The sequence below is a fragment of the Podarcis erhardii genome, assembly GCF_964252035.2.
Source record: "Podarcis erhardii genome assembly, chromosome: 4".
NCBI lineage: Eukaryota > Metazoa > Chordata > Lepidosauria > Squamata > Lacertidae > Podarcis > Podarcis erhardii.
This window is the reverse complement of record NC_138508.1, coordinates 20,198,473-20,225,676: the sequence shown is the minus strand read 5'-3', so window position 1 is coordinate 20,225,676 and position 27,204 is coordinate 20,198,473. Positions and strand designations below refer to the sequence as shown.

Genomic DNA, 27,204 nt, shown 5'->3' with positions numbered 1-27,204 from the left:
AACCATGTAGGATCGCACTCACATTACACTTCATTAATTAATCCAGATTACGAACATTAAAAAGTCCTCCTGGATCAGGCGAGTGGCCCAACTAGTCCAACATCCTGTGCCCACAGCGATCGACCAGATGTTTGTGGGAAACTTTCAAAGAGGACTTGGGTGCCACAGCAATCACCCCTCTTGTGGTTTTCAGCGAATGCCATTGTCTCTCGAGACAGACGAATGCCAATAATGACTGCCCCCAATAGTGGATATGGAATACAGCCATTGTTGTTGTTGTTTAGTTGTTTAGTCGTGTCCGATTCTTCGTGACCCCATGGACCAGAGCACGCCAGGCACTCCTGTCTTCCAGTGCCTCCCGCAGTTTGGTCAGGCTCATGTTGGTAGCTTTGAGAACACTGTCCAACCATCTCGCCCTCTGTCATCCCCTTCTCCTTTTGCCCTCAATCTTTAGCTAGTAGCTGTTAACTTCCTTGAATGTGTCTAATTCGCTGTCAAAGCCATCCAAGATTCTGGCCGTCACTATTGTTAAGGTATGCCAGTTATTGGGAATCAGAAATGTGGAGACAGAGCCATCCCATTCACGAGGCAGACTGAGACAGTCACCTTGGGTGGTGGGATCCAGAGGTGGTACCCTGAGGAGAAGCAGTGCTGGCTTCTGGCAACATCTCGCCAAGTGCTCCACAACATCTTGCAGAGCTCTTGTGAGCTCTGGTGAGAGATTTCACCAGAAGCCACCATTGCTGCCACTTCTCACTTTTCTGGTACAACTACAATTGCTCTCCCCTCCTCACTGCTGGAGAAGTGAGGAGAAGCAGCTGCAGCAGTGGTTTCTGGGATCTGGTGAGATCCCACAATCAAAAACTCAGGGCATTGTTATTGTCCTTATTTTAATGGTGCTTGCTAATTATTTTTTTTTGCAGTTTTAGCTGCAATCAACGTGTCTTGATCTGCAAGCAAAAAGTCACATAAGTGGCTGAATGCATTCGCACAAATCACAATGATTAACCCTTTATTATTAACTCTTTATACAAGTCTCTGTGGAGAAAACAAGAAAACAGCAGTACGTGATCCACCATATCACAAAAGTTGAAGAAGTACCCCCCAAAGCAGGGGGGAGCATTCTGATCTGTTGGGAAAGTTTGAATTAGGCTGCTTCATTCATTCATTCATTCATTCATTCATTCATTCATTCATTCCATAAAATTTATAATCTTCTTGATTGTAAAAAACCTCAAAGTGGTTTTAGAAAAAGACAAAGCAATAAAAGGGAGAAAAAAATCACAGCCGTACTTTAAACATAACAAAAGTTAAAATACCAAAACAGATTAAAATCGCCTCGACTTTCTAAGCATCTGGGAAGGCTTGTCTAAACAAGAATGTTTTTAGCAGGCACAAAAATTAAAAAAAATGGTTCACTTAAAAATGTGGACGAAATGAAGTCCTCGAGTATGGCTGCCTGCAGCCAGTGTAGCTGAGCTAGAATAGGGACCATGGGCTTCCTGAAGTCTGTCCTTATCAAAAGTCTCAGCCTTCTACACTAGCTGAAGTTTCCAAACCGTCTTGAAAAGTAACCCCAGGTGAAGCATGTCGCTATAATCAATAGGAGAGTTTACCAAAGCATGAATGACTGAGGCTAAAGCCTTGACTGGAAGGAACAGTTACAACTGCTGCCACCTGGGACACCAGCAGCGACACACGATAAAAAATATATGATGTTTGCAGTTTTGAGCAATGTGCATGAAGGGAAGGAACTCCAGGCCACCTCATAAATTAGGTTGCTCTTTTTTTAGTTAAAGCACCAACTCCTCAGACAAGAAAGTCTCTTTGTTATGTGCCAGTAGGTTATCTCCAGAAGCGGCTGGTGGCTCTTATTTTTGCATCTCTGTATACGCTGTAATCTTGGTCATAATAGACAGCACCAGACAGTTATGCAAGGTACAATTTTAGCCCCATAGAGAGACAAAAAGATTAGACATGTCAGGCTCTTGACAGTGAATTTGCTGGAACAATATTGAAATCTCTATGCGTTAGCGAGGGGAGGCGGAGAGAGCGGCAGCTTCCTTTAGAGTTCGCGCATTTAAGCAGAACAATCTGAAAGAGGTCGTGACTAGTTGTCATGGGAGCTCTGGGTGAGAGGGACAGGGACTGCGGTGACACAACCCATAATACAGTCAGGCACATGGAGTGCAGAGGATAGCCTGGCAATGCCAATTTTGAGCTTGCGTCTAATGCTCCATGAGCGGTGTTTGCAAAGCAAATAAAGGGAGCTTCCATTTTAGACAGGGCTCAAGCGATAAGGTACCTTTTAAGCAAACCTGATAAGCAAATGTGCCATCGCACAGTTCAGCCTTGAAAGAAAAGTGTGCTGAACAAGAATGTGAAACTGAAAGAGTCTGCCCAGAGCCATGCGTGGATATTTGGGGATGGGGAAGAAAATATTGGGGGGGGGGCTGCCCCCACCTGCACTTCTCCCAAACTCCCTGCCCTTCTGCAGAGTGCACCAGCTAGACTGGTGACTGGGAGCGGCCGCCGAGACCATATAACACCGGTCTTGAAAGACCTACATTGGCTCCCAGTATGTTTCCGAGCACAATTCAAAGTGTTGGTGCTAACCTTTAAAGCCCTAAACGGCCTCGGTCCAGTATACCTGAAAGGAGTGTCTCCACCTCCATCATTCTGCCCGGACGCTGAGGTCCAGTGCCGAGGGCCTTCTGGCGGTTCCCTCATTGCGAGAAGCAAAGCTACAGGGAACCAGGCAGAGGGCCTTCTCAGTAGTGGCCCCCGCCCTGTGGAACGCCCTTCCAGCAGATGTCAAAGCGATAAACAACTACCTGACATTCAGAAGACATCTTAAGGCAGCCCTGTTCAGGGAAGTTTGTAACGTGTGATATTTTACTGTATTTTTGGTTTTTATGGAAGCCGCCCAGAGTGGCTGGGGAGGCCCAGCCAGATGGGCGGGGTATAAATAAATTATTATTATTATTATTATTATTATTATTATTATTATTATTATCTGTCATTTACAACTGGGCACAGGCCTCTCCTTAGGCCTTGCCCTCTTGCCAGTGTGGTGTAGTGGTTAACAGCACTAGACTTGCAATCTGGTGAACCGGGTTCGCTTCCCCACTCCTCCACATGCAGCTGCTTGGTGACCTTGGGTTAGTCACTCTTCTCTGAAGTCTCTCAGCCTCACTCACCTCACAGAGTGTTTGTTGTGGGGGAGGAAGGGAAAGGAGATTGTTAGCCACTTTGAAACTCCTTAAGGGGAGTGAAAGGCAGGATATCAAATCCAAACTCCTCCTCCTCCTCTTCTTCTTCTTCTTCTTCTTCTTCTTCTTCTTCTTCTTCTTCTCGCCCCCTGCACAAAAAGCTTCTACCTGCCTCCTCCCGCTTGCCTCTCCTACCATTTTCTCATTTTCATTTCACTTTTAATTTGTATGCCACCTTTCTATATTACTATACCACAAGGCGGTTGGCAGCAACAAGATATACAACAGAGAACACACACCTTACAACAATCTGATCCAATGCAAAACGTCAGAATAAAACATAACTTAGAAATGGAACGATTTCTAAAGTCATATTCAACAATCTTTTAGAATATCATAGTACACAATCAAGCTGCCTCTCCTACTGGCCAGCCAGCCTGCCCGCATGCTTCTTCGCAGCTGCTCCGGATCAGACATGCTTGGAGATGTCACCAAAAGCTGGGAGGCAAGCAAGGGAAAGAGGGCGGTGCCCAGCTAGAGGGGAGGTGTCTGCCCAAGGGAGGGAGAAAGGTGCCAACTTGCAAAAATATGGGGGGAAGCGACCTCCAAAGTGGAAAGCCAGAGGAGCATTGTTGCTCCCCCTCCCGCTGATCTCTGCTGTCTCAAAATAGGACACCCCTCAACCAGAAGCCCTGGAAGGCTGCTGTCAGGGATGGATCAAGGTTAAGACTGAAATGTAATTGGATTAAATAAGATTCCAGAAGCAAAATTAAATGAATTTATCTTACCTTGAAATCTAACACATGGGAAGCCATCTAAAAAGTATAATTGGCTTATCAGTTGGTTTATTTTGAATTGTAATTGTAATTTGGTAATGTTAGAATGTGGCTTAAATTGGATATATGTAATTGAAAATTAATAAAAAATTATTTATAAGAAAGAAAGAAAAATAGCCAATGGTCTGGCCAGGATAGGGCAGTTTCATATATTCCACCTATATATTACATTGGAATTAAAATGAGAAACACTGATAAGCACTGCCAGTTATATTCTTTTTTTAAAAAAAAGCCAAGTTGTATATGTGTGTGTGTGTTTTTACATCTCACTCTACATTCATGCCTACTGAAACACACAGGAAGCAGCTGAGAGGCTCAAATAAATAAAGCTGGCAGGCGTGAGTGCCATTAGGAATGGAAAATTTGCTTTGGGATCAGAACCAAGAATTGGACTAATCCATCGGTGACAGGGAGCGACACTCGATTGCCTCCTTGTGCTTGAGGCAAGTATCTTCTCTCACTGCCATAAACATCTCAAGTCTATGTGAATAGCGTGGTGTGCTTGGAGTCATTATTTTTGCACCCCTGTTCCTGAAGAAGAAGAAGAAAAATCCCCCACAAAAATCAATTTGCACTAGGATTCAAAGAAGGGTAAACATAAGAAGCGGTGATGCCGAAACGGAAAACGAGTTTGGGAAACGCAGCTCAGTCTTTCACATGCTGTGAAGCAGTTTTGTATGTTTGTTACGAAATGGTCTAGCAGAAAAGCAGGACGACTGAAAGGTTGCTGTATGATAGAGCTTTGGCTGCCAGTGTTCATTTTTCATTCTTTTTCATTGTTAAGGTTTTATTAAAATTTGGCGAATCAGGATTAAAATGGGATTTTTTTACATAAATACAAAAAAGAGGAAATAATTCCTCATATGTCACATAAGGTCAAGTAGAAGAAGATTTTTTAGGCTACCCTTAAAAAATGGTCTAAAAACTGCCAGTGTTTCAGAATATAGTAGACCATTTCTTATTAAGAAGAACACAGCAGTGTAAAAATAAATTGAAATTGACAGGTTTACCCTCCCTAGTGATATTGCTTGCTTGTTATTTTGAGGGCATATATATAGGGGTGTGTGTATATGTGTGTGTGTATATATATATATATTCTGCCTGTGCACAAGGTTCCTAGTGGTCTCCAATCCACTGCTGCCAAAATCTTCACTCCCTTAACTTCATTTATGCTACAACAGCTGATGTTTCCCAGGGTATCCATGGAGCTGATTGCACAGTTGAGGTAGTGCAGATTTAATAGATTTGATTTTTACAAAATTGGTGCTTTACTTTTTTTATGTTCAAGCAGATCTGAGGGCTTTTAAGGCCATGCGGTAGGAGTGCAAATATAAAATAAAGAAATGTTGGTAAGGCGAAGAAACTGCTATTCCTTAACAAACCCAGTTTGATAGGTGATACTGTCTGCCGCAGACTTTGACAGAGGCAATTTAACACTTGTGAAGCTGATATCATAATAGTTCCTTTGCTTCCACCTCCAGAAAAGCAGAACATAATAAGCCCAAGATATACGAAATGGATTTATGTAGCACAGTCTGTCATAATTTTGACTTCAAATAGAGCGTTAATAGAGCATATGAATGTAACAGTTCTAATACTCCCAATATTTCCTACATTCACATTCAGTACTCGAAGATAAACAAATAGCAAGCTCACTTCTGTTACGAAAGATTAGAGAGAGAAAACAACACAGGGCTTTCATAGTTTTGGAAGTGTGGTGATAGATTAGATCTTGCCAGACTTTGGAGACCATTCACTGGGTGCCAAGTTTAAACCTCAGGGCCATCAGATGATGACTTTTGAATCTTAGGATCTCAGAGTAAAGGGCAGGTAACTTATCATCATCATCAACAACAACAACAACAACAACATCTTGGGTCTCAGAGTTTTGCAGCAGTATTCCTTTGAAACATTATACAGGGTGGCCCAAAAAGTAGATAAACTGCTTTAGAATCCACTTCCTTTGTTCTTGACTCAAGTTTGCTGTCATCACTCGTGTGATGGGATAATGAGCTGCTTGTGCGTAAAAGCTTGATCCCTCTGGGGTTTGGCTGGTCATCCAAACCGATGCACTAACGGAGCCCCCAAAGCATGACTCCGTCAGTCGCTGGTAGAATCTGACAGTGGGCGTCTACGGAATCTACGCCAACATAAAAGCTGTTTGACAGACATGCGCTTTCGTGACTCTCTGCGTGACAGTTTCCGGCGAAGGGTGGGCGTTCCCAACGGGGGTCCCGTTACCTCTCCACTACTCTCACTGGAAGCATCCCAGAGCCTCCCCTCCGCTGTGACTCCTGCACTCCCCCTGCTGGTTCCCTCTTCTGCTGCAGATTCTCTCCTATTCTCCTGGAGCCTGTCCACCACCTGTCTCTCCGATGGCAGTTCCCTGACATCCACCTCCCCCCCAGGGCCCCCTTCACCCCCTCCCGCCTCCTCTCCCACTGGCGGTGAGGGCGGAAAGCCCCTGAAGGAACTCTCCTCGTCGTCCGAGGATTCTAACACTTCCAGCCACGGCGTACCGTCTCTCTCCCCGTCTTCCTCTTCTTCGTCGGAGTCGGCTTCTTCACCCACCCCTGACTCTGGGAACCCTTCAAACTCCCCTTCCTCATCGGTGGTCCCAAAGTGTTCCCTTCTAAATCGAGCCACGGGTTGCGGTTTTCTTGGGAAATGCTGATGAAATGTTTCTATTAAAACCTCGTCATTGACTACCTCTGCTGGTACCCAAGTGTTTTCCGACTCTGCTTCCCCCTCCCATTCTACCAGATATTCCACCTGATTCCCCTTCCACCTGGAATCAATGATTCCTGCCACGTTCATGTCGCGCTCTCTCTCTTCTATCACGGGCGTTTGGGTGGCCTCTCTCTCACGCTCCCCCCACTCACGTCCCTCTCGGTACGGCGACAGTAATGACCTGTGAAATACTGGGTGTAATTTCATGTGACTGGGCAGCCTGAGTTTGAATGCCACTGGGTTGACCTGCTGTGTGACCTCAAAGGGTCCCAATCTTTTGGGCCTCAATTTCTTGCTCCCGCCCTTGAACGGTAGCCCTTGGGTGGACAACCACACCCGGTCCCCCACCCTTATAGTTTCACCCTCCCTCCTATTTCTGTCTGCTTGCTTCTTATATTCTTCCTTGGCTTTCTCTAAGTTAAGTTGAAGCTGACGGTGGATCGCCTCCATCTCTTCAAAAAAATATTCCGCCGCCGGCACGCTCCACCTCTCCCCTCCCTCTCCTGGGAATGCCCGGGGGTGACACCCATAATTTGCCAGGAAGGGACTCATCCCTGTGGACACGTTCTCCGCGTTGTTGTAGGCAAATTCTGCTAGAGGTAACTTATCCACCCAATCATTTTCTCTGTCTTTTACATAACACCTCAGGTATTGTTGTAAAACCCCATTTGCCCTTTCCGCTTGCCCATTGGTTTCTGGGTGCCGGGCAGTTGAGAAATTGAGTTCTACGTGCAGTAAGCTCATAAGTTTCCTCCAGAACCTGGAAGTAAATTGTTTCCCTCTGTCGCTCAAAACCCTCAAGGGGGCGCCATGCAACTTAAAAATATGTTCTACAAACAACTTGGCGGTTTCCTCCGCTGTGACTGCATGTGAACAGGCTATAAAATGACACATCTTGGTTAATTGATCTACCACCACCATGACAGCTGTTTTGCCTTTGGATTTTGGAAGGTCCGTCATAAAATCTATGGATACTGCCTCCCATGGCCTTTCGGGCGTGGGTAAGGGTTGTAATAGCCCCGCTGGCGCCACCCTCTCTCCTTTCGCTCGCTGGCACCTGTCGCAACCCCTGACATATTCCCGTACGTCCTCCCTCACCTTGGGCCACCAAAACTCCCTGGTAACCAACCACATGGTCTTGTGCTGTCCAAAATGTCCCGCTGTGGGGCTGTCATGCAACTGCTTGAGTACTCTGCCCCTCAGTTCCCCGTCGGGTATGTACAGTGCCCCTTTGTAATACAACGCCCCGTTCTTTTCTTCGAACCCCCCTGTGTTCTCCTCTGTCCTCCGGAGCTCTCTGAGTTTCTCTTGGGCGTATTCATCGTTCTCCGTACCCTCTATCAGTTCCCTCTGCCCCACCAATGCCGCCCCACACACCCAGCGGTCTTCAGGGATTACATGCCTTGCCTCAGGCGCTCCCTCCCCCTCTAAGTACTCAGGTTTCCTGGAAAGAGCGTCCGCCCTCACGTTCTCAGAGCCGGGTACGTAACGAATCTCAAAGTGGAATTTGGAGAACTCCTGGGCCCATCTCACTTGTCTCTGGTTCAGCACTCGGGCTGTTCTCCAGTATTCCAGATTTTTGTGGTCAGTTCGGACTTGAACCTTGTGCTGCGCCCCAATCAGTAAGTGCCGCCATTTCCGGAATGCTTCATGAATGGCGAGCAGTTCTCGGTCGTACACTGTGTAGTTCCTCTCGGATTTGTTCAACTTCCGCGAGAAGAATGCACACGGTCTCCATTCAGACGTATCTTTTCCCGGCTGGAGAAGAACGGCCCCCACCGCTCGGTCTGACGCGTCAGTCTCCACTCTCATTGGTTGTTGTAGATCCACGTGCAAAAGTTGCTCTTCCGACGCAAACGCCTGCTTTAAGCGTTCGAACGCCCTCTGCGCTTCTCCCGTCCAAACAAATTTCTTTTTGCTACTAAGACAATCCGTGATGGGCGCTGTTAAATGGGCAAAGTTTTTGATGAACTTCCTATAGAAGTTTCCGAAGCCCAGGAACCTTTGCACGTCCTTCTTGGTCTTTGGTGTTTTCCATTCCAGTACCGCTTGAACCTTGCTGGGATCCATGGCCAATCCCTTGTCAGACAACCGGTACCCCAGGAATTCCACCTCCTTGGTATGAAACTGACACTTCTCCAGTTTCACCCACAGCCGGTTTTCTCTCAGCTTGCTCAGTACCTCTCTTACATCTCGCACATGCTGCTCCTCGTTGTCTGAGTACACCAGGACGTCATCTAAGAACGCTACGCAGTTCTTGTAGAGCAGTGGCCCCAGGACGTGATTCATGAATGATTGAAAACAGGCGGAGCCCGCTTGTAATCCGAAAGGCATAACCAAGTACTCACAGGCCCCCCAAGGGGGTGAACATAGTGGTCTTCCACTCATCCCCCTTTCTCACACGTATCAAGTTATATGCCCCCCTAAGGTCCAGCTTGGTAAAAATTTTCCCTTTTCTCACCCGTGTTAGAATGTCATCAATTCTAGGCATAGGGAAAGTCACTGGTTCTGACACTGCATTTAGGGCCCTGAAATCACATACAAGCCTGGGCTTGCCCGTGTTTTTTTTGTCCACAAAGAACACTGGGCTGCCCCCCACCGCTCGTGACTCTCTGATGAAACCTCGCTTGAGATTCTTGTCAATGAACTCCCTTAACTCCTGCATCTCACTGTCTGACATTGCATACAGCTTGCCCACTGGCAATTGTGCTCCTGGGAGTAAGGTAATTTGACAATCAAAGGGTCTGTGCGGGGGCAGCTTATCTGCTTCTTTTTCGCTGAATACGTCAATCAAGTCAGCGTATTGTCGTGGCACCCTCCCCTTGTCCATCATTTCCATCCCTGCTAGAGTGGCCCTGGCGCCTGCCTGAGCCTCTCCCTCCTTGCAGTGTTCTAGGCAATGTGCTGATCCAAAGGAAACCACTCTCTGATGCCAGCCTACTAGCGGATCGTGTAGCGCCAGCCAGCTCATACCCAAGATAATAGGAGCTCCTCCCAAGGTGGCTACGTTAAACGCTATCAGTTCGGTGTGTCGTGCCACCCTCATTATCATTGGTACAGTCTGTTGGCTCACTTCTCCTCCCAACAGCTCCCTCCCATCAATCGTGGTAACCTGCAAAGGCTTACTCAATGGGATAGTCTGTATCTGGTGTGCAGCTGCAAACTCTTTGCTCATGAAATTACATGAGCTACCTGAATCCAATAGCGCCTTTATCTTCAGTGGGTGTCCGTTTGCCAGTTCCAGCAACACCTCTATCACAAGCGCTGGTCTTGGAGGTTCCGGCGTGGGCACATTCATTACTCCCTGGCCTGGCTGCTGTGCCCTGATGTCGGCAACCAGGCGTTGGCTTTTACTTGCTCCGTGATTTCTTCTTCCTCCTTCCCCCCAACAGTTCCCGCCATCCCTTGCCATTCCTTCCTTTGCGGACAGACTCTGGCAAAGTGACCTGGCTGTTGGCAGAGATAGCATCTCTTGCCGCTCTTTCCCTCCTTCTTCCGCCCTTCACTGGTGTTTGAAACTGCGCGCGCGCGCGCTGTTCCAAGTTCCATCGGCTCTGCTGGCGGGAAAGGCTGCTCCGGAATCTCTGGAATGTGGAAGTCCTTCCAACGTTCCCCCTTTCCTTCCCGCTTTTCCATAGCTCTAGCTTCCTGGCGTGCCCCAATGGACAGCGCTGATTTAGTCAGCTGATCCATAGACTCCGCCCTAGGCGCCCGGGAAAGTTCATCTTTCACTGCCGGAGAGAGACCTTCTTCAAACAGCATTTGAATAGGTTCACTAGCAAGGTCCCACCCAAGTCTATGAATCAGCATGGTGAACTCAGTCCAGTACTCACGTACAGATCGGCTCCCCTGTTTACACGCCATTAACTGCCTGCGCACCACTCCCTGCTCGATCTCGCTGGAAAACATCAAGTCCATGGCGCGGAAAAACTTCATTGTGTCCTTTAAGATTTCATTATTGGCTGCCATCAGGGGCCGAACCCAGTCCCTCGGCCCTCCCTCTAGATGGCCAATCACGTACGCCACTCTAGAGTTCTCGTCGGGGAAGTCATCAAACAGCAGATTGAGAGCATATTGCATCTCTGTCCTAAAGGCTTGATAGTTCCGGGGATCCCCCCCAAATTTCTGCACCAGTCCAGGCACCCGTCTGGCAAGTGGGGTGGTCTTCCCCTTATCTGCATCTTGAGCCCTCCTCTCCTCGAGCCTCGCCGTTTGCAGTGCTAGCTGGACCTCCAACGCCCTGTACCTTTGTTCCAGGCTTGGATCTGCCCCGGCTCCTGCTCCCCCGGTTCCGGCTGGTTCGCTCATGATGCCTTCTGCTTGCACAAGCTGCTTTCAAAGACTGTCAGATTGCTGTGATGGGATAATGAGCTGCTTGTGCGTAAAAGCTTGATCCCTCTGGGGTTTGGCTGGTCATCCAAACTGATGCACTAACGGAGCCCCCAAAGCATGACTCCGTCAGTCGCTGGTAGAATCTGACAGTGGGCGTCTACGGAATCTACGCCAACATAAAAGCTGTTTGACAGACATGCGCTTTCGTGACTCTCTGCGTGACAGTTTCCGGCGAAGGGTGGGCGTTCCCAACAGGGGTCCCGTTACCTCTCCACTACTCTCACTGGAAGCATCCCAGAGCCTCCCCTCCGCTGTGACTCCTGCACTCCCCCTGCTGGTTCCCTCTTCTGCTGCAGATTGCCTCCTATTCTCCTGGAGCCTGTCCACCACCTGTCTCTCCGATGGCAGTTCCCTGACAACTCGCAACATCAGTAAAGAAAAAACAATCTTTTTATCTGACTCCACTATTCTTTCCAATGCCAGTCTGAAATTTACTAGCCACTTTGTCATGTGTCAGTTATGTCTACCCATATAATCTGTTGTGCTGAATTCCATTGATTCAGCTGTATACCTACTTCTGTATACCCTGTATATTCTGAAAACAAAAATATTGCAGAAGATCCAAAACATTTTTTCAGTGGAAATTTAGAGATTAAAAAGAACCCCCTCTAATGTGACCCCTGCAATATCTCTTCCCACCTTAATTTCACAATTATTTTTCCTTGGCCTTCACATTTCCAGTTTCATCTTTCTACTGCTAATCCCTGATATTTTCCCCTGCCAGCGTGTCAAAAATATTTCAAGCATGGTGATGTCGCATGTCCGGAGCCAAAACACTACGGTTCATTGCTCCATGAGTCTTTGACAAGCTGGAGACCTGAAAACCCTATGTGACCCAGAATTTTAAAGTATTGAAAGAGTGGGACTAGAGCTGATATTTCATTAATTGGTGGTGGAAAAGTGTCAGGATGTTGGATCAAAAAACCTTGCAAGTTTTATCCAAGCGCATTAAGGTCAAAATCCAGAAATGATAGGTAGAGAAACATACCCTGTCCCCAATTCATCACTATGAATGAGGTGGAGCTGTCCCTCTGCCAGACCATTCCTGGCTCAGCTAACCTCCATTGGCAGCCTACTTCAGTGTGGCCAAGTGTTCTGTCTCATCTCTCAGCCTAACCTACCTCACAGAGTTGTAAGGATGAAATGGGGATGAGGAGAACCGTGTACACCACCTTGAGCATGGATAGTCAAACTAAGGCCTGTGGGCTGGATCAGGCCCAATTGCCTTCTGGATCCGGCCCGCGCATGGTCTGGGAATCACTGCATGGACTGCCAGTGCACACTTTCTTTCCCTCTCTCTTACTCTCCTTCTCACGGCAGCTGAGCCTCCTCCCTCCCTCCTCCTGGCTTCTACCTGCCCTGCCTAGAGGAGGAAGGGGGCTGGGCTTTGTTGGTGCCAGTAGCATCTGCACTCGAGAGGCTGCCATTTTAAGCAGCCCCTCTCGGGAGTCCTTTCCACCACTCATTGTGCCGCTGCTGCCACCGCCAGCCCCTGCCACTTGCAAGACACAGGTAAGCAGCCACTGAGGCTTGTGGTGCTCTTGCATAATTTTTTCCCTTCAAAATATAGTCCGGCCCCCCAGAAGGTCTGAGGGAGAGTGGACCGGCCCCTGCTGAAAAAGTTTGCTGATCCCTGATCTTGAGTTCCTTAGAAGATAAATGTGGCACATAAATGTAATCTAATGTTTCCAGTGTGGTTTGGCATGTGGTTTTACCCTGGGAAGATTGAAAGTGGCCAATGGAATTTCTTCCTTTTGAGTCTTTAATGTGCATGTTTATAGCTAGATTCTACTTTTTGTAACCAAAAATCATTCCGAAGGATGAGCAATGTATTTCAGAAGCCCTCTCCAAAAGAAAAGGTGAGATTATCAATATAATTGATCTCTACGTCTACCAGACATTTGAGTTTCCTGTGTGATCACCGAGTTATCACCTCTGTCAGTTTTTATTTTGTTCGTCACCAGCCTTTGCAAACTCTGACCACGTGCTTCTTGTTTGCAGAGTCAAAAATTGTGAAAGGGAAAATGTCACGTAAATGATACATACAAAAGAGAAGGAACGAGCCAAGCACAAGGCAAGAATGCCTTGAAATGCCTTTGCAGGATCATTTATGTTTATCGTGTCCTCAAATGCTGCTATTAGTATACTCACCCCTCACAAGAAGTTCTGCCTCATCTGATATACTGTCTGCTGTGGTCTGTACCCTGCAGCCATATCTCCCAGCATGCATCAGAAGAATGTTCCTGATCATTAAATCTGCAGAGGACGCTTGCTGGAAAGAAAGGAAAAAGCAATACAATAGCACCAGCTTAAAAAACATCACAAATCTTTCTTTGTAAAATGGGGGAACAGCTTTGACTGGGAATTCTGGAAGTCCTTATTCCAATCTCCAACTTAACACACTGATGGCAGTGACCCTGCCCTCCAACACACGTTACAGACACCTAGTGGTCTAAAGTTTTGGAGCAGGACCTAGAAAAACTAGGGTTCAAATCTCAACTCAAACACAAACCTCTTGGTTCACCCTGGACCAGTCACTTGGCTGGTGAAACACATCACAAAATTCGGAGAAGTGTGAATTCCAAAGGAAGGCTTTGCTTCAGTTCTCATATTGTTTTGGAAAATTCAGACTAGGCAGATTTGCCTTCAGCTGTGAACTGAACTGAATTCTTCCCCATCTATATATGAGCATAGAGGCTCAGAGAGTTGGAACGAGATAACAGGGAGGGAACTGACTGCTATATTTAGACAGGAGCTCTATTCATCCATCAGCCCGTGATTATGATTATTTATTATTATGTATATTTGAGTGGCGCTATGAGAAAAGCCAGTTTTAATGCTGTGAACTGAGAATGCAGTAGCATTTTTCTGTTCTTGTAAGCCAAGCTGCTGAGTTCGACATCTTTTGATGCCCCATAAAAGAGTGCTGTTTGGAGCCAAGACAGGATAACTATGTCATTATCTGCTTCTTTAAAAAATGGCAGATGATAAGCTTCTTAAATTGCAACCGGAGCTCTTAGAAACACTGTGCTGTATTGACTCACAATAACACACTGTCCCTTTCAGCATTTAATAGGGAAAATTATGAGCTTGATGCTGGGGACTTTCTTACTGAATTACATCTTAATGTACACCGTACTTACAGTTTATCATTACCATCCATTGCAAAGAGGTTTTTTGTGTGTTTTAAATGTACTTTATCTCTCTCTCTTTATTAGTTTGCAACTCTCTGATTCACTGTCTGGAATCCCTAGAAACCTGGTTATGGAAAATGATTTAAAAACAGCATAATGACCTGAAACTTCTCTTCCCCAGGCTAAACATGGCAGCTCTTTCAACCGTTCTTCATAGGACTTGGTGTCTAGGTTGTTCACCACCCTGCTAAACCTTTTCTGGATATTCTGCAGTTTGAGCATACACTTCTTAAAATGTTGCTGATATTGTCATGAATCATATTACACTAGAGTTGCAGGATCTTCACACCCATATTTAGAATAATGGTTTGCCTCTTTTTGGAGGGTCCTTGATAAAATGCACCCTTCATTTAAACCAAATTCTATCACTTCCTCCTATCTCACATTTATTTTTATTTTTGCATTCTTTCTTGATAACAAAATTTACAAAAAAAATTAATCACAATAATTCTGGTGTGCGGGCACACGCACGCGGGGGGGGGGGATTGCTTTACATTATCTTTGCACTTGTTATTCTAACGTATCAGAAAGACACCCATTTCTCCATAAATTTATTAGGCTGATTTATTTGTAAAGGTAAAGTGACCCAGGTCCATTCGTGGCCAACTCTGGGGTTGCAGCGCTCATCTCGCTTTATTGGCCAAGGGAGCCGACGTGCAGCTTCCGGGTCATGTGGCCAGCATGACTAAGCCGCTTCTGGCGAACCAGAGCAGCACACGGATATGCCGTTTACCTTCCCGCCGGAGCGGTACCTATTTATCTACTTGCACTTTGACGTGCTTTCGAACTGCTAAGTTGGCAGGAGCAGGGACTAAGCAATGGGAGCTCACTTTGTTGCGGGCCTTGAACCGCCGTCCTTCTGATCGGCAAGTCCTAGGCTCTGTGGTTTAACCCACAGCGCCACCCGCGTTCTGTATACAACACACATAAAATGCTTTTTCTTTACCAATCTGGCTGAGTCCCTGGTCACTGTGATCACATGAACTGATGCTGGCTCCAACCCTGATCATCCAGTTCCCATGTCATGGTTTGCCCTCTTTTGTTTGAACAGATTGTTTAATAATGGACTGGGGTAATTAGTTCCTCAATGGGAGGGGATGGCTAGTTAGATTTTTCTAAATCGACAACCTATATGCAGGAAGTTGTTCAAGACTGGTGACATCTATGTGGCAGAAGGAGAAGCAGTTTGTCAGAGGGGGCTAAACAGAGAAGTTGGCATTTTAACTGGGGTGGATCAAACCTAGGGGATCTATTGCTTTTTTATGAATCTGTCGCAAGATTAGGAGTTGCACTGCCTATTTTAGGGGCTTGCTTGCTTCTAAAGTACTCTGCTTGTATATTTGCAAACAAGCAGATAATGCAAAGACGCTATATATCTGCAGTATTCTTTCTCATACCCAACACACCGTTTAACGATAAATAGCCCATCCGTGGAAGCTCCTACCAGCTGGAAAAATAGGATGATGCAATCACTTTTTCATACCAGTGTTTTGAATTCAATTGCGCCTTTTAGATCTAGTATTTACAGACAATTGGCAAATTCAAACTCTCAATAAGTGTTGAAACACACAAACACTCTCTCACGCACAGGTGATACTCCACTAATAACATAACTCTTCCTTGGGTATATCAAGCCTGACAGAACTGTTGGCACTTGTCTAAGGCAATTGTGCACGAGAAAAATACAGAACAGCAATTCCCATGCTTCCATTGCAGACTTTCAGAATTTCTCAACCCAGTTAGTTCATTGCAACTCTGAAGATGTGATGAATCACTATATTTCACTTTAGCAAGGTGCCAGCTTGGGGATGCAAAGTCTGCAACTTGTCTAGCACGACATCGCTGATTAGCCATGAAATATAGGGTATTCAAGAAGATTAATGTTTTCGATATAAAACCACAGATAGTTAAAGGGTAAGACCAAAACCAGTCCACATTTCCCTTTCCCTCTGAGAATAATTTACATTTAATGCGTGCCTTGTTGTTAAAGCAAATAAAAGTATCATATATATACAGTGACTGTCTGCTTTTATTGCCTTGGTGCCTTTAAAAAATTGTAGCTGGCACTCTGAGAGGAGGTTCACAGTGAACGAATCCTAATGTTCTCCTTTGGAAGGCAAATGGGTATTCATCCTACATACCTAAATGGGAGACTGATGGAAAGGGGGTGAATAATAGTTTTTCAGGTGGGGGAAGATAAGAGTAATATAACAGAACCCTTTGCACTTATTCCAACAAAATGCATCTGGAAGGATGGTTCTTAGGCAGAGAACATAGCCACAGGTGCCAACCATTCACCACTAGGGTCTGATTCCTGGCCCTACAACTTTGCTGGTGGGTCCGCTCTGCTTGGCAGGTTGCAAACTGTATGATCCACTCTGTGGAACGAAAATTATGCATGCTGTTGTTTGCTTGAAATGTTTAGAAATCAGAAGACAAACAAGGGCTTCAGCTGGAGTGTCCACTGAATGTGTATGTTTCTGACCGATCCTCCTTCTGAGCGGCAAGGCCGTAGGTCATAAACTTTGCATGCACCCCAAGTTCAACCCAGGATTTATTTATTAAACATATCTTCCAACCTTCCTTCCAAAGGAGCCCAGGGCTGAGAGAGACTTCCACCTGAAACCCTGGATATTCAGTGAAGATATTACCAAGCTAGATGGTCTGACTTGGAAGAATGCAGCTCCCGGCATTCTGAAATATCTCAGCAAAACAAAACAAAAATACCTCAGCCCTTGATTCTGCTCTTATTCACAGATCTTGAAAGAGAAGCCAACAGTAAAGAAGAGGAAGTACAACTGTTCTTCCATGTCCCAAAGACACCCATCCAGGAGTGTTCATGGGTCTGGCTTTGCCATGAATTGATGACATGCTCTATACTATGGTTACCAGATTTTTTTCAATGAATCTGGGGACCTTTTTTTTTTTTTTGAAGCTGAGTTGAGGCATCTGATCATAGCCTGCATTTTTAATCAAGGCTTATATTTTGATCAAGGTTGTATCTTAAAAATTAGCTTAAATCCACAAATGTTTCTTTCGAGGCAGAAAACCAGCAGGCAGTTGGCAATCGCTTGGGCAGGGGCCTTCTGGTTTATTGCAGTCATAAAAAGGCTGGGAACAAAAGGTCACATTGACCATACAAATTACAGAATACAATCAAGCTGCAATTAAGTTGGTAAATAGTAAGAATTATTGTGCCTCCCGTTAGAGACTTGAGCCACATTTTCCTAAGGTTAAAAGGGCAAGAGCTAATGGAAATAGGGAAAGGGGGGCTTCTCTCTGAAGAAAGTGTTTTAAAGTTTTTTCTTACTTTGAAAACGTCTTTGCTTATAAAAAACTATATATGTTATGTATTAAATATATTGGCTTAAATGTAATTATGCAAAGGATTTAGAAAGTAAGAAATGTTGGATTCTTATTTCATATAGTTGTAAGAGACCACAGGGGCCATCAGCCCAGCCCCCTGCCAGACAGGAAACACCATCAGAGCACTCCTGACATATGGTTGTCGGGCCTTTGTTTAAAGGAACCTCCAAAGAAGGAGATCTTTCATTGATGATGCGTACACAAGATCTCTGACACCTGTTTAAAATAAAATTAGCCACCATCTGTTTTAGCCATCTGCTCTATTTTAGAATTAAGGGGGCAAAGGTGATCTGGTAATTATGGTGCCTTGTAGAGGTTAATGGCTACTTGTTTGCCAATTATAAATAGAAGGAAATATAGCTTTTTTGTTTCCCATAAAAGGCAATAGGAAATGGGTGTATCTTTTATGCTTGGTTCTAGCAAACAGCCAATAGGAATTTCAACCAGGCTGATTGGACAGAGGCAGCCCAAGGAGGAGCAAGGGGGCTGGGTTAAGGAAATATAAGTGCTGGCCATAATGGCAGGAGGGCAGGCCAGAGCTTGGTAACCATATACCACTGTGCCTCTCATTTATTTGTCTGACAAATAAATTATTATTTTAATTTCTCTATTGCTGCGTTGAATATTTCATTCCAGCTAAGCGTTAACCACAAGCAGGGTGCTACAGAGTAGCAACGGAGTCAGTAGCAGGGATGCTGAGACAAAAGACCCTGGGCCCAGGCACACATGCATATTGTATAAAGGTGCAAAGCCCTTCTTTCGCACCCTGTGCAACATAAATATGCAGAGCTGTTTTTTTTAAAAAAACTGGGCAATGGCGTGCCACCTGCCCATGACTCCCGAGCCTTCCCTGATCTCTTTCCCCCTTCCTCCTTTGTTCTGACAGATCAGGAGTCACGGGCAGGTGGCCGTTGCACAGGAGGGGCCAGCCTGGTAGTGCAGTTGGCTGTGGCTGGCTTCAGGAGCTGCTCGCTGCCATGGCGCAGGCAAAATGGTGGGCGCCATGGCAGCAAGCAGCTCCTGAAGCCAGCCAGAGCCAACTGTGCTAACAGGCTGGCTCCGGGCTGCTGAGGCTGCTGCTGTCACGTTTCCTGGGGACAATTTTGCAAATCTGGGGACTGTCCCCGGGAACCAGGGATGTCTGATAACCCTACTCTATACACAGTAATCATATGATTTAGCATATTGTTCAGACTGCCTTCTTTCTCTGTATACCTGAAGGAGCATCTCCACCCCCATCGTTCAGCCTGAACACTGAGATCCAGCTCCGAGAGTCTTCTGGCAGTTCCCTCCCTGTGAGAAGTGAAGCTACAGGGAACCAGGTAGAGGGCCTTCTCAGTAGTGGCACCCGCCTTGTGGAACTCCCTCCCATCAGATGTCAGGGAGATAAAGAACTATCTGACTTTTAGAAGACATATGAAGGCAGCCCTGTTTAGGGAAGTTTTGATGTTTGATGCTTTACTGGGTCTGATGTTTCAATTTTTTTGTAAACCACCTAGAGTGGCTAGAGCAACCCAGTAAGATGAGTGGCATATAAATACATTTTTGTTATTGTTTTAACCAGCTACAGCCTGATATATACAGGAGAGTCAATGGGGCTATATTTTAAGATTTGGTTTATTCGTTAGGGCAGCCAACATGGTGCTATGCAGATGTTTTGGACTACAACTCCTTTAATTTCTGACCGTTGGCTTTGCTAGCTGGGCCAATGCTGTATTGGGGCTCTTCCTACTTTACCATAGTGGCCAGGAAACCCCTTCCCTGGACTATTTTGGTCATTTTGGAGGTCAAAACCACATGGAACCAGCCTGATCCCCTCCCCCTCTTTCCTTTTCCTTCTGTGATGGAACCCCTATTTGGGGACTTCCCTGGCTTTTCTGGCCCACGTAGGACCAGTCTGGATAGTTGTCCTTGATGAAGATTTGATGTTTTCTCCCCCCAAACAGTTTTTGATCTGGGCTTCCACTGAAATGAGGCTGCATTTTACTGTTGTATTTTAATCTTGTTTTTAAGTTGTATTTTAATCAATTGTTTTTATACCTGATGTTAGCCGCCCTGAGCCCGGTCTTGGCCAGGGAGGGTGGAGTATAAATAAATAAATAAAATAAATAAATAAATAAATAAATAAATAAATAATTTTATTTATATCCCGCCCTCCCCAGCCGAAGCCGGGCTCAGAGTGGCTAACAACAGTAAAACAATAAAACATTCTAAAATCATTTCATTATAAAATTAATTCCAATCAAATTAATGGCAACCATTGGGCTAGAGGATCTGGATCTGGACAGGATCTGGGCTGGGTGGGAATCAGGTTGGAAGTCTGCATGCAGGGGCAAATGAATGGAAAAGCCTTTACAGATGGATTGTGTCCATGCTCATTGGTGGGGAAGTTGTGGACCTCTTATTGTCATTGGCCTGCAACTCCCATCAACCCTAGCCAGCACAGGTAAGCAACTGCCATAGAAGAGCATGGTCATCAGTGAAACCATAAGTGACAATGGAAGGTGGTATAACCTAGTCATGTAGTCCAAACTCCTGCAATGCAGGAATCTGAACATGCAGTCCCCCATCCAATTTGAAACTACACCAGACCCTGCTTAGCTTTGCAAATGTGGTAGCAGTTTTATTGCTGTACCACATTGTGATGGGATAAGGAGCTGCTTGTGCGTAAAAGCTTGATCCCTCTGGGGTTTGGCTGGTCATCCAAACCGATGCACTAACGGAGCCCCCAAAGCATGACTCCGTCAGTCGCTGGTAGAATCTGACAGTGGGCGTCTACGGAATTTACGCCAACATAAAAGCTGTTTGACGGACATGCGCCTTCGTGACTCTCTGCGTGACAGTTTCCGGCGAAGGGTGGGAGTTCCCAACGGGGGTCCCGTTACCTCTCCACTACTCTCACTGGAAGCATCCCAGAGCCTCCCCTCCGCTGTGACTCCTGCACTCCCCCTGCTGGTTCCCTCTTCTGCTACAGATTCTCTCCTATTCTCCTGGAGCCTGTCCACCACCTGTCTCTCCGATGGCAGTTCCCTGACATCCACCTTCCCCCCAGGGCCCCCTTCACCCCCTCCCGCCTCCTCTCCCACTGGCGGTGAGGGCGGAAAGCCCCTGAAGGAACTCTCCTCGTCGTCCGAGGATTCTAACACTTCTAGCCACGGCGTACCGTCTCTCTCCCCGTCTTCCTCTTCTTCGTCGGAGTCGGCTTCTTCACCCACCCCTGACTCTGGGAACCCTTCAAACTCTCCTTCCTCATCGGTGGTCCCAAAGTGTTCCCTTCTAAATCGAGCCACGGGTTGCGGTTTTCTTGGGAAACGCTGATGAAATGTTTCTATTAAAACCTCGTCATTGACTACCTCTGCTGGTACCCAAGTGTTTTCCGACTCTGCTTCCCCCTCCCATTCTACCAGATATTCCACCTGATTCCCCTTCCACCTGGAATCAATGATTCCTGCCACGTTCATGTTGCACTCTCTCTCTTCTATCACGGGCGTTTGGGTGGCCTCTCTCTCACGCTCCCCCCACTCACGTCCCTCTCGGTACGGCGACAGTAATGACCTGTGAAATACTGGGTGTAATTTCATGTGACTGGGCAGCCTGAGTTTGAATGCCACTGGGTTGACCTGCTGTATGACCTCAAAGGGTCCCAATCTTTTGGGCCTCAATTTCTTACTCCCGCCCTTGAACGGTAGCCCTTGGGTGGACTACCACACCTGGTCCCCCACCCTTATAGTTTCACCTTCCCTCCTATTTCTGTCTGCTTGCTTCTTATATTCTTCCTTGGCTTTCTCTAAGTTAAGTTGAAGCTGACGGTGGATCGCCTCCATCTCTTCAAAAAAATATTCCGCCGCCGGCACGCTCCACCTCTCCCCTCCCTCTCCTGGGAATGCCCGGGGGTGACACCCATAATTTGCCAGGAAGGGACTCATCCCTGTGGACACGTTCTCCACGTTGTTGTAGGCAAATTCTGCTAGAGGTAACTTATCCACCCAATCATTTTCTCTGTCTTTTACATAACACCTCAGGTATTGTTGTAAAACCCCATTTGCCCTTTCCGCTTGCCCATTGGTTTCTGGGTGCCGGGCAGTTGAGAAATTGAGTTCTACGTGCAGTAAGCTCATAAGTTTCCTCCAGAACCTGGAAGTAAATTGTTTCCCTCTGTCGCTCAAAACCCTCAAGGGGGCGCCATGCAACTTAAAAATATGTTCTACAAACAACTTGGCGGTTTCCTCCGCTGTGACTGCATGTGAACAAGCTATAAAATGACACATCTTGGTTAATTGATCTACCACCACCATGACAGCTGTTTTGCCTTTGGATTTTGGCAGGTCCGTCATAAAATCTATGGATACTGCCTCCCATGGCCTTTCGGGCGTGGGTAAGGGTTGTAATAGCCCCGCTGGCGCCACCCTCTCTCCTTTCGCTCGCTGGCACCTGTCGCAACCCCTGACATATTCCCGTACGTCCTCCCTCACCTTGGGCCACCAAAACTCCCTGGTAACCAACCACATGGTTTTGTGCTGTCCAAAATGTCCCGCTGTGGGGCTGTCATGCAACTGCTTGAGTACTCTGCCCCTCAGTTCCCCGTCGGGTATGTACAGTGCCCCTTTGTAATACAACGCCCCGTTCTTTTCTTCGAACCCCCCTGTGTTCTCCTCTGTCCTCCGGAGCTCTCTGAGTTTCTCTTGGGCGTATTCATCGTTCTCCGTACCCTCTATCAGTTCCCTCTGCCCCACCAATGCCGCCCCACACACCCAGCAGTCTTCAGGGATTACATGCCTTGCCTCAGGCGCTCCCTCCCCCTCTAAGTACTCAGGTTTCCTGGAAAGAGCGTCCGCCCTCACGTTCTCGGAGCCGGGCACGTAACGAATCTCAAAGTGGAATTTGGAGAACTCCTGGGCCCATCTCACTTGTCTCTGGTTCAGCACTCGGGCTGTTCTCCAGTATTCCAGATTTTTGTGGTCAGTTCGGACTTGAACCTTGTGCTGCGCCCCAATCAGCAAGTGCCGCCATTTCCGGAATGCTTCATGAATGGCGAGCAGTTCTCGGTCGTACACTGTGTAGTTCCTCTCGGATTTGTTCAACTTCCGCGAGAAGAATGCACACGGTCTCCATTCAGACGTATCTTTTCCCGGCTGGAGAAGAACGGCCCCCACCGCTCGGTCTGACGCGTCAGTCTCCACTCTCATTGGTTGTTGTAGATCCACGTGCAAAAGTTGCTCTTCCGACGCAAACGCCTGCTTTAAGCGTTCGAACGCCCTCTGCGCTTCTCCCGTCCAAACAAATTTCTTTTTGCTACTAAGACAATCCGTGATGGGCGCTGTTAAATGGGCAAAGTTTTTGATGAACTTCCTATAGAAGTTTCCGAAGCCCAGGAACCTTTGCACGTCCTTCTTGGTCTTTGGTGTTTTCCATTCCAGTACCGCTTGAACCTTGCTGGGATCCATGGCCAATCCCTTGTCAGACAACCGGTACCCCAGGAATTCCACCTCCTTGGTATGAAACTGACACTTCTCCAGTTTCACCCACAGCCGGTTTTCTCGCAGCTTGCTCAGTACCTCTCTTACATCTCGCACATGCTGCTCCTCATTGTCTGAGTACACCAGGACGTCATCTAAGAACGCTACGCAGTTCTTGTAGAGCAGTGGCCCCAGGACGTGATTCATGAATGATTGAAAGCAGGCGGAGCCCGCTTGTAATCCGAAAGGCATAACGAGGTACTCAAAGGCCCCCAAGGGGGTGAACATAGTGGTCTTCCACTCATTCCCCTTTCTCACACGTATCAAGTTATATGCCCCCCTAAGGTCCAGCTTGGTAAAAATTTTCCCTTTTCTCACCCGTGTTAGAATGTCATCAATTCTAGGCATAGGGAAAGTCACTGGTTCTGACACTGCATTTAGGGCCCTGAAATCACATACAAGCCTGGGCTTGCCCGTGTTTTTTTTGTCCACAAAGAACACTGGGCTGCCCCCCACCGCTCGTGACTCTCTGATGAAACCTCGCTTGAGATTCTTGTCAATGAACTCCCTTAACTCCTGCATCTCCCTGTCTGACATTGCATACAGCTTGCCCACTGGCAATTGTGCTCCTGGGAGTAAGGTAATTTGACAATCAAAGGGTCTGTGCGGGGGCAGTTTATCTGCTTCTTTTTCGCTGAATACGTCAATCAAGTCAGCGTATTGTGGTGGCACCCTCCCCTTGTCCATCACTTCCATCCCTGCTAGAGTGGCCCTGGCGCCTGCCTGAGCCTCTCCCTCCTTGCAGTGTTCTAGGCAATGTGCTGATCCAAAGGAAACCACTCTCTGATGCCAGCCTACTAGCGGATCGTGTAGCGCCAGCCAGCTCATACCCAAGATAATAGGAGCTCCTCCCAAGGTGGCTACGTTAAACGCTATCAGTTCGGTGTGTCGTGCCACCCTCATTATCATTGGTACAGTCTGTTGGCTCACTTCTCCTCCCAACAGCTCCCTCCCATCAATCGTGGTAACCTGCAAAGGCTTGATAGTTCCGGGGATCCCCCCCAAATTTCTGCACCAGTCCAGGCACCCGTCTGGCAAGTGGGGTGGTCTTCCCCTTATCTGCATCTTGAGCCCTCCTCTCCTCGAGCCTCGCCGTTTGCAGCGCCAGCTGGACCTCCAACGCCCTGTACCTTTGTTCCAGGCTTGGACCTGCTCCAGCTCCAGCTCCTGCTCCTCCGGTTCTGGCTGGTTCGCTCATGATGCCTTCTGCTTGCAGAAGCTGCTTTCAAAGACTGTCAGATTGCTGTGATGGGATAATGAGCTGCTTGTGCGTAAAAGCTTGATCCCTCTGGGGTTTGGCTGGTCATCCAAACCGATGCACTAACGGAGCCCCCAAAGCATGACTCCGTCAGTCGCTGGTAGAATCTGACAGTGGGCGTCTACGGAATTTACGCCAACATAAAAGCTGTTTGACGGACATGCGCCTTCGTGACTCTCTGCGTGACAGTTTCCGGCGAAGGGTGGGAGTTCCCAACGGGGGTCCCGTTACCTCTCCACTACTCTCACTGGAAGCATCCCAGAGCCTCCCCTCCGCTGTGACTCCTGCACTCCCCCTGCTGGTTCCCTCTTCTGCTGCAGATTCTCTCCTATTCTCCTGGAGCCTGTCCACCACCTGTCTCTCCGATGGCAGTTCCCTGACACACATAGTACATCATAGTACAGGAGGTCATAGTATAAGTTGTCTTGAAAATAATGGTCCTTTTTCGCTTTCCATATCACTGGCAAAGCCGTCAGGCACCATCAGGATGACTCACAGCATTTATTTAGCAGGAATTCTCCAATTAAAGCATTGTGGTTTGAAAAGGAACGTTTTAGCGAGCATTGCCACATCCCATGAAAACTACTTAATTAGTGCAGCATTTTCTGACAAGAGATTTTATGCATATGGACCTTGTTGCTACTGAACTTCATTTAGTCTTCCTGACATTTTAAAGTTGAATAGTTTCCCCCTTTTTTTAAAAAAAGAAAGTAACTGGAAAGTTAAAACTAGTAAAAAAAGAAGAAGCAAAAATGGTACGGTACTGGTTTTCACACACGTTCAGGGCATCCTTTACGCAACAGTGTTTGTCAGCCGAAGTGTCCCTGCACATCTGTCATGGACACCTGCCTGTTGCAAAGGACTCTGGGAGATTTCTGGGAGTCCAGGGCACCATTAAGGCCGTTCAGAGGATGGACTCCCCCATTACTTGAGTGTACTGGACTTTCCTCCCCCTGCAGTCTCCTTGCAATTCGCAGCCCGCCTCGCCTCGCCTACTTTGCCATGTGAGACCATTGTCAGGCAGAGAGGGCTTGCCCTGATGCTGGGGAATGCGGAGTTAGCCGCAGGTGTTTTGTTTTTTTAAAATACATTTTTATTAATTTTAACATACAAATTACAAAACGTACCACACAAATTATTACAAATACACTTTTTTCTTGGACTTCCATCAGCACCTCCGATGATCTTCCGTCTTAACCTCTTTTTATGCATTACTTAATTTTATATTATCTTTACCTCTCTTAACTTATCATCCCCCCTTTTCCATTTTTACAATATTTCCAACAATACTCCTCACAGAACTTCTTGCAAACCTACAAACGTCATCTGATCATCACAAATACTTTTCAAGCCGAGGGTGTTTTTGAACTGTTCTGTTTCACACTGTCGTTCTTGTTGTAAGTATGTTTTGTAGCAAGTGATATTAAACAATGTTTTTATTTTTTTGTTTGGGATTTTTAAGAGATGTGCCAACTTTCACCTTTGAATAATCTTGTTTTTTAATAGATTCTGGAAAAAGGACTTTTTCCTGTTTCTGTCTTTTGTGCCTTTCTGCTGGGGAAGCTAAACCAGCACCTGACCACTTAGTTGCCTACCAGAACCTGTTGGATTTCTGTCTGTGCCACGGTAAAGTGACGCAGGGTGGGGCAGCCCGGTAACGCTGAAGAGTAATCTCCTTCCTTAGGTCACTTTGCGGGGCTGTTCTGAGATAGGGAAGTGGTGGCAGCAACTACTGTTTCTGTTTTTTGTGTGTGTTCTGAAAAAGCTTCTGCGCACCCCCCTCTCTCTCAGCCGGGTCTTGCCGGACTTGAGGGCAGGTTGGAGGGGTAGGGGAGTGCGCACGAATGCTTTGTTGTTGTTTAGTCGTTTAGTCGTGTCCGACACTTCGTGACCCCATGGACCAGAGCACGCCAGGCACTCCTGTCTTCCACTGCCTCCCACAGTTTGGTCAAACTCATGTTGGTAGCTTCGAGATCACTGTCCAACCATCTCATCCTCTGTCGTCCCCTTCTCCTTGTGCCCTCCATCTTTCCCAACATCAGGGTCTTTTCCAGGGAGTCTTCTCTACTCATGAGATGGCCAAAGTATTGGAGTATCAGCTTCAGGATCTGTCCTTCCAGTGAGCACTCAGGGCTGATTTCCTTCAGAATGGATAGATTTGATCTTCTTGCAGTCCATGGGACTCTCAAGAGTCTCCTCCAGCACCATAATTCAAAAGCATCACTTCTTCGGCGATTAGCCTTCTTTATGGTCTAGCTCTCACTTCCATACATCACTACTGGGAAAACCATAGCTTTAACTAAAGCTTTAACTTTAATGGTTATTATTATTATTACTTGTTACCCGAGAAGCTGCTAGGGAGGGGCATCCAATGCTCTGGAGAAGATTTTGAAGGCCCACAGAAGACTCCAGTGAGGAGGAGAGGAAGGTGAAGTCCCATTGCACAAGCCGAAGTTTGTTCCACTTGCACACAGAAAAAAAGCATTGCAAATAACCCTGAGAGAGTGCCCTGAAGCATGCCCAACCTTCTTATTGAAGCTCCTCATTCCAATGACAAAATACATGGGCCTCTTTTGAAACAGGTTCCAATCTAGGATCGCTAGTTGTTATATTGGACCGATTGTAGGTGACTAGAAATGGGCTGAAACTTAGAAAAAGAATTCCTCCCCCAAATATATAATCCATATTGTAATTTTTTCC

The 27,204-nt window shown here is 46.7% G+C and overlaps 1 protein-coding gene across 3 annotated transcripts in view; it reads right to left on the bottom strand.

The window, feature by feature from the left end:
* Positions 1-27,204, bottom strand: part of CNTN5 (contactin 5) — a 689,184-nt gene that overhangs the window by 43,429 nt on the left and 618,551 nt on the right. For all 3 annotated transcript variants that reach the window (XM_081860152.1, XM_081860151.1, XM_081860153.1), the window contains one exon: positions 13,322-13,442. In XM_081860152.1, coding sequence (XP_081716278.1) covers positions 13,322-13,442 — 121 coding nt within the window. The remainder of the gene's footprint in view (positions 1-13,321; positions 13,443-27,204) is intronic.